Source organism: Peromyscus leucopus, chromosome X (assembly GCF_004664715.2).
Source record: "Peromyscus leucopus breed LL Stock chromosome X, UCI_PerLeu_2.1, whole genome shotgun sequence".
NCBI lineage: Eukaryota > Metazoa > Chordata > Mammalia > Rodentia > Cricetidae > Peromyscus > Peromyscus leucopus.
This window is the reverse complement of record NC_051083.1, coordinates 7,696,498-7,710,955: the sequence shown is the minus strand read 5'-3', so window position 1 is coordinate 7,710,955 and position 14,458 is coordinate 7,696,498. Positions and strand designations below refer to the sequence as shown.

Genomic DNA, 14,458 nt, shown 5'->3' with positions numbered 1-14,458 from the left:
GCTAAAGTTTAAAAATAAAGTAAAATAATAAAATAAAATCAAAACCCGTTGAGCCAGCAAGATGACTCAGAAGGTAAAGGTTCTTGTTACTGAGACTGACAACCCGAGTTTGATCCTGAAGGCTCTACGTGGTAGAAGAAAAGAATCGACATCAACATGAATGCTGTGGTACACACACACACACACACACACACCACACCACACCACACCACACCACAGGATTAACTAATAAATGTTTTTTTTTTTTTTTTTAAATTTAAACTAATTTGGCTGGGCGGCAGTGGCGCATGCCTTTAATCCCAGCACTCGGGAGGCAGAGCCAGGATGATCTCTGTGAGTTTGAGGCCAGCCTGGTCTAGAGAGAGAGATCCAGGACAGGCTCCAAAGCTACATGGAGAAACCCTGTCTCGAAAAACAACAACAACAACAACAAAAACAAAAATAAACAAAAAACCCAAAAAACAAAACAAAAACAACAACAAAAAGCCATTTTAAACTAATTTTATACTTATAACAAAGATATAAAACAGAATGCAGAATCCATTTATACTCTTCATTCAGGTTGCTCATATGCTAACACATCACTTAACCAACATCTTTACTGACACTCAGAAATTAATATCAATAGCAGTCCTATATATTGAGTTATAGACCTTATTTGAATTCTACCCATTGTCCTACAGAGAAGGAGATGTGCACCCTAGAGGGTGGAGTTGGATTGGCATGATTAGTTAAGTCTTAGCCTCGGTGTTACCCACAGCTGGCTTGGCCAGTACAGCACAGCCCTTGTATTCTCCTTAGACATAAACAATTTCTCAGATTGCCAACATCAAACAAGGCCCCTCTTTGACTAAGATGGATCAAGACAAAACAAGGCCACTCTGTACTCATGTCTGAATACAAACAACAACATGAACATTGTGCAGACAGAATGACCTTTACCATGAAGAAGCTAAACGAAGGCTGCCATTTTCCTAATGGAGCTCCAGGCACACTTCATCTTTCCCAGCCTGTACTGTGGATATATTGAGACACCACAATCATATAATTTCTTCCAATTCCTCATAGCATGCTGTTTAGAGTATTTCAAGTGAGCAGGCATATAAATGGGATTTTATATCTCTTCCCTGCACAAAAATCAGCCTCCTATAAATGCCCATGGTGCTTTTCCTCATGTGAGTTCATAGAGCCCTTCATCATCCTTCTGTACAGGGTGTGGCACCCCATTGTGTGGATGCACCATAATTTATTCTGTGTAACCATCTTTATGGTGTTTCCAACATTTTGCTATTCTAATGCATAATTGTTTATTTATCACAAATGATATGTTTATTATTTAATTTCAATGAATAACATTCCTGCAAACAATAACTTTGATATATTGATTTTTTAATATATCCTGACTGTGGCAGGATCCAAAGGGGTACATGTCTGCTCCCAGAGCCAATTTTTCCCTGGGGGTTGCCACGCTGACTGTAGGGTTACAGTCCAGGCCTGAAGCCATTCTCTGTTCACCTTAGTGCTGTTGTCCCCTGCTTGGGTATCAAGTATGGTGATATTTTATTTGTACTGAAATGTGATTTTATTTGTATGTTAATAAATAAAGTTGTCGGGGGTCAGAGCAAGCCATAGCAGAAGTCTGGCAGTGGTAGCACACGCCCTTAATCCTGATCACATGACAGGCAGATCTCTGTGTGTTCAAGGATACAGCCAGCATGGAGACACACACCTTTAATCTCAATACCAACCATAGCAGATCTGGAGGTCTGTATAGATGGGCAGTGATGAGGAGGTCATGTGGTTGGGTTTACAACCAGTGAGAAGGCAGAACAAAAAGTCAATTAAAAGGACAAACACACAGGAAGTAGGTCTCTTGCTGAGGGGAAAGACAGCAGTGACAGCGAAGTATAAGAAAGGATTTTTAGCTCTTAGCTACTGCTCTGACTTCTTGGGCTTTTAACTCTGAATTTGACTCTGTGTTTCTTATTTAATAAGACTGTTCATCTACAATCAAGCTTTTCTTATGGTTGGAAATTCCTTCAAGAGCTGAAAGCTGATCAGAGAATATCCTATGTTCTTGTAATCTCAATTGGGCCAATGTATGTGAATAGCAGGGGCAAAGTGCATAGGGAGCCACATCACCAGGAACTAGCTAGGAGGCTGGTGCTCACTGGGCCAACATGTCTTCATTTCTCTTACCATAATGAGCATATATGGACTTGGTAAGGCTCCCTGTATCATGTTTGCTGGAAGATTCCTTTCTGAGCCTGCTGGAGGGCCAGGCAAGGGAGGGAGGTAGAGATGGAAGCTGCTCAGCTGCCTTTCATGACTGACCCGGGTTTTGGATGGGAGAAGCACCAAAAATGGCCACAGTCAGACTGTCAGCAGCCAGAAGTATTTATTGTAGGGTCTCCTTGTGTAGGAATCAGAATTTCCTCCAAGATGTCACTATATTCTCTATAGAGAATGCCTCTGTTCTTTCCCTTCAAAAAAAAAAAAAAAAAAAGATCATATCACTTAAAGAGGGACAATATTTCTGCAAGAGTAAAGCTATTCCTCCCTATTTTGTACACACAGAAAGTGAGTCATGGAAAATGTAAATAACATGGCAAAAGTTACACAGTAACAGGACAGTTATGATTTGATAGCAAGCCAGTCTGTTCCCAGAGATCAGGACTTTCCTCAAAGACCTCAGCTCCAACAAAGTATTTATGTCAACACCAGAGAAAATGTTCAGACTTAGGGAAACCACTTATAGGCAGAAGTCACATGTTGCAAGACCACAGGCAAGAAGCTCAAAAACTGCCACACTTAACAAAACCCTGAAGCCAGCATTCTCCTGTGCTGAGTCAGACTTGTGGGCTGGGCTGTTGTTATACCCTCCTGATAACTGCAGCTGAAATGAGTCTGATCTCACAGGTCTTTGGCATATATTATATTTCACCCCTGTTCTATATTTGCTCCCCTTGGGTGTGGAGATTAAATGACCCCTCAGCAAATGCCAGCAACACCCAGTGCCAAGTGTAAGGAGGATCTGTGTCTTCACTCTGTCCCCTGGGCCAGCTTGGTGAGACTGTAACCTACACAGTAGAGGGCTTCAGCTTAGCTTTGCTGTGTCACCTTGCAACTATTAGTTGTTTCTGTATAGGTCTAGCTCATATTTCCATTTTTCTTTGGGTCCCACAAATCATACATCCAGTCCTACAGGCTAAAAGGTGTGGCTGATATAAGCTGGCAAAATAATGTCTCCACTCAAATCCCAGGGAGTAGAGAATAGCTGGTGGTAATTTTATTCTGATTGAAGTCTCTTGACTGTTGACTCATCTGTCTCTTGCCTATTGAGAAGTGGTTCCATTTGATGGGTAGCCAGTATGATGTATGAACAATGTAGGGAAGGGCTGAAGAAGGCATTCATTGTTCTCAGCATCTGCTCTGTGTCCAGCCCTCCGTTGTTATGGGGAACACAAAGTTACCCACATCACCCCCAGACTCAGGAAGCTCCCAGTTGGATGGGCAAGCAGGACAGAGATCTTCCTGAAACTACACTCAAATGAGGCACAAACATGTGGACCAGAATTTCAGGGATAAGGTTCAGAAAGTGAGCTACGGTGGCTAGCCTATCAAGAAAGGCTCTGCATAAATGTAGGACTAAGCAGGGTCTTCAGTGATGTCTAGAGCTTTGAAGGAAGGAAGTCCTCAGCCCTGGATGGGGTTACATCCTATGCTTCCCCATGCCAGGTCATGCTTTTGCTGTATTGGGGGCTAAAACTAGGGCCCCGAGTATGCTAAGCAAATACTCTACCAGTGTACTACATTATTAGCTTAAGGATTACTTTCTATTTGCTCATTTGCTCATAGTAGACTGTGGATGAGTGTTGCAGGTGGAGCTCTCTGGAAGCTGATAATCAAATAGACTTTCAAGTGTCTATTGAATTCCTGCAGATATTTAAACAAATTACTATGAAGGAGGTGGTGCAAACCAATAGAATTATATTCTCTCACAGTTCTTGGGGCTTATTGAGTTGAAATTAGGGTAGCATAAGAGCCATGTTCCCTCTGGAGGATCTGGCAGGAGGATCCATTCCTTGCCTCTTCTAGCTTCTGGTGACTGCTGGAGGTCCTTGGCTTATAGTTGCCCTCATTCCAATCTTAACCTCTGTCTTCACATCACTGCTTCTTCTCTCCTAAAAGTACCCCATTCCTCATATGGGGACACATTGACTGCCATTTAGGATCTACTTAGATAATCCTGGAAAGTCCCAGGATGCTTAGCCATATCTTTTCCCATATAAGGTAATTGTCACAGTTTCTGGGGATTAAAATGTGGACATACTTTTCTGGAGCTACCATTTAGGACACTAATGGGCACAAGCTGTTTAGTCAACACATGTGAAAAGAATTCAGAGGAAAAGGTCGGGTGGTAGAAGTTAGACTATGATGCAAGCCTGGTAAAGTCTTGGTCTGATGCACTCAGAGTTTTAGAATGAAAATTACTCATCAGAGTTGTAGCCAAGTGGGCCAAATTGACTGAGACATCACATCTCACCAAGCCCAGTGACTAGGTATGAATATGCCTCAGGATGGGTGTGGCCTGGAGTGATGCCACAGAATGACCAAAGCAGAACTTAAAGGGCTGGCAGTCAGTGCTGCCTGCTAACTGCACTCCTGCGCTGGAGAGAGAGATGTTCCTTATAGAGGGAGGCCTGGCATCTCTGTTCTGTCTATCACAGATAGGGAGCAGCCGAGAATAAACAGATGGCAGGGAGTGGAGAGAGCACCTAGGAGGGGTCTGTAATCTTCAGTCATGATGACAAGAACAAGTCTGCTTTGTCCTCAAAATGTATGAGAAAAGGAACTTCTCAACCTCCCGATCTTGCAAAAAGCCACTAGCTGGGGAGCCGTTTCCAGGCCACTCCAAAGTATTAGGCCTTGCCTAGCAGTTAGTTTTCCTCCTTTGGCCTGCACTGTGAATGTGCACACAGCTACACAAACACATAGAGCTTGCTTTAGCTCACACAAAAATTAAATATCCCACTATCCTCCTGGGGGTACTCAGGGAGTTTTGTTCTTTGCTCTCTCTGGGGACTTGATCAAGGAGGACATAAAATGTCTTTGTCCTGATTCAGGAGGTGTCTAGGGCTCTGTTTCCTTCTGAGACTCAGCAGATCCACTCTTCAGAGTCCCAGGTCGCTGGTCCAGAGGAGAGGTCTTCATGTGTCCCGTCCTTCTTGCTGTCCCCACAGATATGGGGTAGAGGGGTAAGAGGAGGGTTACTGTAAACCCCATCTTTCAACTCCCCTGGGGCTTCACTCAAAGTCACTCACAGTCTTCAGTGGAAAAACAATGTTTCTGTTGAGAGAGGCTGGGCCTGGCATGTGTGCTGGAGAGTCCTGGGGATAGTCTTATGTTCATGTGTGTCTTTGGAGAGTCTAAGGCTGTAGCCCCTTTCCTGGGTTCTGGTCAGGAGACTGGCTAGCAACACATACTGCAAGCAAGTCAGTAGGGAGAGCAGATCATGATACTGCAGGTAGGAGATGTGATCAGACTTCCTTCTCAACAGCCAGCCAGAGGATATCAGTTTTAAAGATTCTCAGGCATGACAAGCCAGTTCTTGCACCAGCTTGGCCTGTCATCCTCACTGTTGTGGTTGCCAGGGGACAGTGTCTGGATCAGTCAAAAGGCAAAAATCAAAAGGTCACCCACTATACCATAAGAAGTGTTTAAATGTGAATGAAATTAGAATTGACAGTACAAGATGGGAGTCTGAGAATGATGGGAAAGGCAACAGGGGAATGAACTGGTAGGGAGGGTTTCAGCATTATCTCAGCAAATCACTTTCTCCCTGGGCCTCTGTTTCCCGATGTGTGCAGTGAGGCTTGTTAGCTAGGTATCCTGACCTCCAAGGTTTTGATTTAGAGGTAGAAGAAAGGAGGTAGACTGAACAGTCCCCAGGAATACAGGCCTAGTAGGGAGACTAGGCAAAGGTCTAAGAGCCCTTTATGATTGTTAAGGAGGCATGTACAGAAACCCATAAGCCATGTATTTAAATATTTTAAAGGTACAGTAAAGTCACTGTTGAGGAAAATGTATTCCACTGGTTGACCTTGAAAAAAAATGTTGTTTTTTTCTTTATAATAACGTGTAAGGCCATATTTGGATGACATTTCTAGGACTCCTTAGAGTCTTTCACTGAAGCACATGGTGTGGAAGACAGCAGGCCCCGGTCCCGGGCTATAGCTACAACTACCAGTGGAACCTATCTGGTGCCCCCAGGCTGCTGTGCTCTGAAATCTGTCTTTGCAGCTAAGGGGAAGTCACACTTACCATAGCCTATTCTGGCTAGTCAGAACATAGGGATAATAAAAGGGATCTATTCCTGGGAGCCATGGAGCTCCTTTGGTGTATGGTCTTGTAGACACCCGGACAATCTTTCTTGCATTGCCGACCTTTTGCTGGGGGTCAACCTTTGCCTGTTTCCCTCTGTCTTGCCTCCCCCATAAGCATGTGCTCTAAGCAAACTCATGTAATCATGTTTTGACACTTGCCTTTTAGAGGACCTGAGCAAACACATTGACCTCAGCTGTCCCCCTTCTCTTCTTACCCTTGGCTCCTTCCCACTTCCTGAGGTGACTTCTGCACATGCATAAGGAGTCCCAGGTACTCAGAGGGTTCAGTAGCTGGTGGTGAGTGGGCACATCCCTTCTCACAGATGCAAGAGAGTAGGAATGAGGGCTTAAGTTCCAGTGGCCTAAAGTCCTGCCTTCACCCTGCCTTCTACCTAGACCAGCCTCCTGACATGTGCTTCTGGAATACATGTTTTGTAGGTCACGACTATATGTCTGGGCCCCTCGCATCTGTTTTCTTTAACTTGTGAAAGCCTGGTAGAGTACAGAGAAAGTGGAGGTTCAAAGACATGGCACATTCACACCTGGGTCTTCCTGTGCTCACCTCCTGACTCTGCCACGGTGTCCTAACCAGTGGTGTCAATTATGCAGTGTCAGAGGTTTTTTTTCACTAGTTTCGAGTGTTTCTTAGGAAAGGAATATACTTCAATGTTTAAAATGTTTAAAATTGCTTCTTCCAATTTGGCATCAATTCAACCAGGGACATGAAAGAGCCTGTGGACTGTCCCCCCTGGGCTCGTTAGGCCCCAGCTGCTTAGAACCTGTCATTATACTTGCAGTCTGGGTAGCGGTAGGCAAATCTAGGATCGCAGGTTCTCAGTGGTCTCAAGATGTCCTTCAGCTGGCTGGTGGCCCCCAACACTTCCACGTCTGTGCTGGCATCTTTGCCACACAGGCTGAGAGCAGACTCTATTTCCTCTTGCACAGGGGAGGGAAACTTTCCCCGGAGAAGGTGAGGCAGCAACTGTTGACACACCAGCACCAGGCTTTGCTTCTCAGAGACAGTGTCACAGGAGGACAGCTGGACCTGGCAGCCAGAAACCAGGCAGCTAAAAATGTCTTCCTTCTCTCCATTCCTGGCAGCTGCTTGACTGCCTAGGAGAGAAATGGGAAATATCAGATACTGTACAACCTACTCTTGTGGAGGAGGGGATGGGGAGGGGAGGGGGGTGGGGAGGGAGGACTGCCAATTAGAACTGCTCAGTGAAGTGCTTTAATCTCCAAGCATTGCCCTGTCACCAGAAGATTTAGGGCTCAGGAACACAACAGCCCCTTTGGAGAACAGCACTGAGTAACAATGTCCTACAATTAGGCTAAGGCCCAAGCGTGGGAAACCCACTTGTGCCTACCAGAAGCTGGTCTCTAATTGTAGAAATTATAAGCACACTGTTACTTTCCTGTTATTACTGAATTAGGGAAGTGAGGATGGTATTAGCATTGGTCTCATTGCACATTTAGGATAGAAAGTCAGGGGGGAAAACATGCCATCCAGAACATGCATTCAGTAGGTTGCAATGGGACTGATGTTGGCATAGCCTGAATATTCTGGAACCAAGCTTTCTTCTAATTTCATTCTTCTTAATAAAGGCAAATCAGGAAGTGAGAAAAAGGTTTGTTTTCTCTATCTTTGCAGAATTTGTTTAAAAAAAAAAGTGTCAGAAATGGGAAAATCTTTTGTCCTATTATTGGGCTCAGCAAATTTAGTAACCTTGAGAAACTGGGGCTTAATGGTCTCTAGAACACTAGCTGAGCCTTTGTCAACAGCAAGAGACGTGACTTGCTCACACACCTCATTCGGTTTCTTGTTTTCAAACTTTACAGAGTCAGTATGTCAACACTCACTGCAAAGTGTACTAGTGCATCAGGCCAGCAATTATGTCTTAGATCAAGGCTAAGAGCATCTGACAAGGAAGGCTTTGAGGGGGAGAGGGGCCTGCGACTTGTATGTGAATGTGATTCAGAATTGCCCTGGGAAGGTTCATGGGAGTCCATACCACCATGGACAATGACCCTTACAGGCAAGGCCAAGTTCACTTTCCCTTCAGAAATGAAGATGAAACAGAAATTCAGATGGGCATGAGGGGACATTGTTCTTTGTTCCTAAAACTTGGATTTCTCTGTGACATACAGAGTACAAAGGCCCAGGTCACCTCTCCTTAGCTTTGGTCATCCTGACATCCCCTTGACAGATGCTTAGTCAAGCCCATGCTGAGTACCTTCCTGCTTGTCGATGATGCCTAGTGCACTGGCATCGCGGATGAACAGATGCCCATTGTCAAAGATGCCAAACATGTCTGCATCAACATGGGTGAAGTAGAAGAAATAGTTCAAATCATTGCTCCTCAGGGACTCCAGGACCCCAAGGAGTTGGTAGGCAAGGTCAGCAGCTTGCTCTGGAGGTGCATCGTAAAATTCTTGCAGTGGTCTGGTGCTCGTACTGATCAGAAATCTACCACAGGAGCCCAGGTACTTGGGCAGTGGCCAGCCCTCCGCCCCGGGGAAGATCTGCCAAGCCAGAAGGATCAGGCATTAGACACATAGAGAAATCTCACATAGGCAGCTTGCTTTCTACCTCTTGCCCACAGCCCACACAAATAAGTCTTACTGCCAGCCTGGCTCTCAAAACATTCTGGCAAAACATTTCTCCATCTTTTTATACCTTTTGGAACATGGTAAGGCCCCTGTCCTTCTCCCACTTTTGTAGTGTATTGCTAATGGAAGGATTTAGGAAGGAGGCTGCTCTCATTAGTGCAGTGTATCAGATTTTACAAGTTTCTCCATGTGGGAGCTGAGAATGCTAACCAACCTTTCATGATTTTCTGTGGTATCCAGGATTCAAGTTATATCATTAAAAATATGATTAGTCTGCACTTTCCAAGATACCACTGCTTAGGAAGAGACCATGGAAAAAATAACAAAACATTAACTTCAGGGCAACTGAAAGACAAATAAAAATAATAATAGTAAAAACATTACAAACAGGGTATCATGTGTGTCTGTAGTTCCAGCTGTTCAGGAGGATGAGGCAGGAGGGTTGACATCAGTTTGGTCAACAGAGCTCATAAATAAATGAATGAATAAATAGAACAATGCAAGTGCCTGGTTCTGGGATAGGACAAGAATAATGCAGGTGGTTGTCCCCACTGCTAGGCTGAGCAAATCTGCCTGGCTCAGATAACTACACACTCAAAGACTCTTCTCCACTGGTGGGAAGCATAGCCCAGTCTGTCTCCTTGTAAAAGCTCTCAACTTGTGGATTTGGGAGATGGAAAGTGAGGAGGGAATCCTAGCTGGATTTTTCTTGACCATTTTTTAAAAAATATCTTTTGCATTTTTTGTTTTTGTGTTTCATAAATGAACCCTGCATCTCTATCACTCTCATCCCTCCCTTCCTAACTCCTGTGTCCCCCCTTTTTTTTTTCAAAATTCATGATCTGTTCTTTATTACTGCTACTCATAGATACATATATAATCACACGTATATATACAATTTACTGAGTTCATTTAGTGTTACTCATATGTATATGTGACCAGAGCTGACCATTTGGAATTGGACAATTTATGTGGGTTTTTGTCCATGGAGAAGACTGATTCTCTTTCTCTCAGTAACCATTGGCCACCTGTATTCATCTGTTGGTACAACCATGTGGTATATTCCCTGTCCATGTTAGAATCTCAACTGTTGATCATTTTTTCAATGAAGCTGTGTCTAGAACTGATAACAAAAACTATGAACACCTCTTTCTCCTTTGTTTACCTTTTTAAGAAAACAAAGTAAGTCTGGGTGATGCATCTTAGTAGCAGACTGCTTATCTGGCACACACAAGGCTCTGGGTCCCATCCCCAGAACTACAGAAAATAAAACAAAAAGTAGATTTCAAAGTTCTCTCTCTCTCTCTCTCTCTCTCTCTCTCTCTCTCTCTCTCTCTCTCTTAATTTTCTGGTATCTTCTACCCCTTATACGTCACATTATAAAGAATCATGCTCTTTGCTCTTTGAGCTTTCCGTAACTGGGGAACCTTACATATTATGTGTCTCCAAGGGACAACCTGGACCTACTGCCCTTGTTTAAATGTACAAAGCCACTCTTTAGTCTCATACTGCACTCTTTCTGTGTGAAGACCAGGGTTGAGTGGAGTGTCCCAGGTCAAGTCTCTCAGGAGCCAGACCTTGGGGTAATCAAGATGCCAACAAAAGTTAGAACTGTGAGTAACAGACCTCCAAGAAGATCCCTGAGCATGTGGGGCAAATAGCAGCTCCTTCTCTGCCACTAGTATGTCAAACAGCAAAGACACTGGGCAGGGTTTAGTGGGTAGAGTACAGCATCTGTTGTCTCTGATGTCAGACATCTTTGAGTTTACATTTCATGGCTGATAGTGGCTAAGACACTTCTTTTTTCTGAGCCCCAATGGGAAACATAATATTATTCTGGGGGGCTTGTAGTGGAAACTGACAATAGAGCAAATCTTCAGCACAACACCTGGCATGCAGTAAGAATCCAATAACCTTCAACAGTCTTCATTGTGTAGTCAACCATTAACTTTTTAGCAAATATTTAGGAACTGTCATTGTTGTGGCTCTTTTTTTCTCTACCCATGTTTTTATATTATGGTATTTTAAAAGATGATTTCATTATAAAGCCTATACCACCATGTCCAGCTTTCTCTCTTCCTTCCTCCCTTTCCCTTACTATTCTCTCTCCCTCCTCCTCTCTGACCCACTCCTCCACCTTTTAGTCTTCTTTCACCCCCTTCTCCTCCCCTCCGACTTTTGGTATCTTTCCTGTTCATTATGTGACTTAGGTGTCCTTGTCTTGACCCTTGGTCTGGGGAATTTAGCTCCACAAGTTCTATGGACGTCTGTTAACATAGTAAGTGTCTCTATCTTTTTGACTAAGTGTGTCCCCAGGTCCCAGTACATCCTCATTTTTTGCCCATTTTTCAATTACGTCACTTTCAGGTTTTTTTTTTCTCCTTTCCAAACCAGCTTCAAAGTGCATCTCTGGGTGGCTGTTTCACTAGTCCCTGAGCTTACTTAAATCTTATTTATCACTACTTAGTGGCAGAGATTAAATTTGCCTCCCTTCACAAAGCCCTTCCTGACTGCCTCAACTTGTAAAGTTGGCTGCTGTTCCCTGCTACTCACATCCCCAGCTCTGCTCTTTCCTCACTAGCTGCCAAGACGGTCAAACACTTACCAGATGTTGCAAATGTACTAATACAGATTTGTGGCCCCAAGACATGAAGCAAGAAGAGGAGGAAAAAAAATCTACCTAGGGATGGCCTCTGAAAGTCCAAGGTGGTGACATAACCTGGAGGACTTGTGGGGGTCACTGAGTACCTGAAGAATGATGGGGTGTGCATTGACAGACAGTGTATAGAGGAGGCGCAGCTTGTCACGGTCGGTGAAGTGGTCCATGAAGATGCTGCCAGCGTCAGCCACTTCAGCATAGCGTCGAACCACACGATCCAAGAGTCTTTGTGAAGGACAGCGCAGGAAGGGACTGGGCAGGCCCTGCAGACACATGAGAGAGACCCAGAATGGGGAGGAGTTTTTTTCTCCCTTCCTTCCTTCTTTCCTTCCTTCCTTCCTTCCTTCCTTCCTTCCTTCCTTCCTTCCTTCCTTCCTTCCTTCCTCCTCCCTCCCTCCCTCCCTCCCTCCCTCCCTCCCTCCCTTCTTTCCTTCCTTTTACATACTAATCACAGTTTCCCCTTCCACCTCTCCTCCTGTTCCCCCCTCATCTCCTTTCTACCCCTGCCCCCCAGTCCACTCTTCAGAAAGGGTAAGGCCTCCTATGGAAGACAACAAAACATGGCATATCAAGTTGAGGCAGGCCAAGCTCCTCCCCACTGCATCAAGGCTGAGTGAGGCTTGCCACCATATGAAGTAGGTCCCCAAAAGTCGAGCTGCTGGACTCTTGTAAGGGACACGGACATCGGATTAGGAGTCCAGATGGATGGTGGAGGAAAGATCCATGGGTGGTTAAGGAGGATCCTGAGCAAGAGGATGGAGACTCTTGGGTGGAGCACAGAGGATGGAACACTCCTGCAGGTTGGGGCAGGAGATGGCACAGTGGGCTATGCAGGAATTGGGGCACTAGGGGTGTGGAGACCAGCTCTGCCTCTCTGCCTCTCTGAAAGTTTGAAGCTCCCTTCCTTCCTTCCTTCCTTCCTTCCTTCCTTCCTTCCTTCCTTCCTTCCTTCCTTCCTTCCTTCCTTCCTTCCTTCCTTCTCTCTTCTTCTTCTTCTTCTTCTTCTTCTTCTTCTTCTTCTTCTTCTTCTTCTTCTTCTTCTTCTTCTTCTTCTTCTTCTTCTTCTTCTTCTTCTTTGGCTCCCACACAACAAGGATAGCTTCAAAAGAGAATCAACAGTACCAGCTGTATGTGCTATCCATGTGCTTCTAGTGGAAGCTCCTTTCCCATGGCTGCCTGCTTAGAGAAGGAAGATAAGGCTGTCTTTGATGGATACAGAAGGTCCAATGTAAGGACTCTTCCTAGTGGGGCAGTTGATAAAGTTAGCTCATTACCCAGACTTCCTCTGAGGATTTAGATTTGGAGATCTATCTGAGAAAGATGGTCTATGATAGAACTATGAAGAAAGCAAGAGATGCTGTGAACCAAAGTGATTGGGGACTTATGAAAGAAAATTTAGAATAAAAAATACAACATTGTTTCATTCTAGAGCCCGAGGCCTATAAGCTGCCATATTAAATTCTAAGTCAGAGATGGTGCTGTGATTTGACTTTGTCCCTCAAATCTCATGATCGGAACTTTAATTCCCAAAGTCATAGGTTTTTGGTATTTGGAGGCAGGATCTTTGAGTGGTAATTAGGACTGGATAAAGTCAAGAGGGTAGTCCTAATAATGGCATTAGTGGCTTTTTAAGAAGAGGAAGAGAGACATAAGTTAGCACACTTGCCTCTGCCAGGTCATGATACAGCATGAAAGCTCACACCAGATGCTAATATCAAATTCTTGAACTTTCTAGCCTTAAAAACCATTAGTGAAACAAACAGCTATTCTTTAAAAATTGTGGTGGTGGTGTTCATGTATAGCAACAGAAAACAGACTAAGACAGCATTGCTACAAATTCCTTTTCCAGAGAGTGGGCTCACTGAGTCTTTGTTCATTGTCCCGGGGAAGCCAAGCAGCTTTACCAGTTCAGGGAACTGTGGCTTTACTGAGACACTGAAGCAAAGGCAGTGGGTTAAGATAGGAAGTCCTGAACCTACTCAAACTTAACCTTTGCCTAAGGAGGATAGCGATGCCTTTTCTCTCACCTCACAGGAATGAACCTTCAAAAAATTCTCTTAAGTATTCAGCATTCTGGGTTCCATAAAACCACATCATGTTCAAGCTAATTAGTATATTAATCACCCAAGATTGTTCTGAGTGACTTCATGTTTCCCAAATCAAATATTGCTCTAAACATGAAGATTTATCACTGCTAAACACATCTGAATATTTGTTCTGATGGAAATATAAATGTATGAAAGAAAAGAACATTGGTTATTCTGAGAAAGAAAATCTAGGACCAGAAGTATGGCTTTTACCCTAAGACTAAGTAAAGTCACCTCCAACAACTGGCTTTAGAATGTTGAAAAAAATGTCCAACAAATGAAGTTTTACTTTCAATGAATTAGCTGTTCTCAAGCTCTCCTATCCTCTAGGAAAAAAGAAAACTTTAATTTGAATAAACCTACTTCCAGTTATATACCTAAACACCTTTTACGTGATTTTGCTGTTAAGTACACTTGTAAAACAAAGCTGAGGTTAATCATGCATCACAGTTAATCAGTGGGCTACCATTAAGACAATGAAATTTAATAATTTTCTCAAATGTTATGGATAGTTAAGCCTCCCTTTATTCAAAATGTGAAACTCCTGTTTTGTTTTATTAGGATAAACAACTGACAGTTCTATGCCTACTCTGATTTTGTTCTTTTAATAAAGTTCTTTTTCTTCTCTCTGAAGTGCCAACACAACAGTGAGGGTTTTGGTGTGTCAGATACCATTCTATAAGTATCTGCTAGCATGGTAATGGTTTTGAAATAGC

The 14,458-nt window shown here is 43.8% G+C and overlaps 1 protein-coding gene across 1 annotated transcript in view; it reads right to left on the bottom strand.

The window, feature by feature from the left end:
* Positions 1 to 2,390: 2,390 nt before the first annotated feature.
* Positions 2,391 to 14,458, bottom strand: part of Dipk2b (divergent protein kinase domain 2B) — a 44,399-nt gene continuing 32,331 nt past the window's right edge. The window contains exons 5-7 of the mRNA XM_037199249.1: positions 11,745 to 12,011; positions 8,621 to 8,909; positions 2,391 to 7,499 (exon numbers count right to left, since the gene is read on the bottom strand). Of these exons, the coding sequence (XP_037055144.1) occupies positions 7,159 to 7,499; positions 8,621 to 8,909; positions 11,745 to 12,011 (897 nt within the window). The 3' untranslated portion in view covers positions 2,391 to 7,158. The remainder of the gene's footprint in view (positions 7,500 to 8,620; positions 8,910 to 11,744; positions 12,012 to 14,458) is intronic.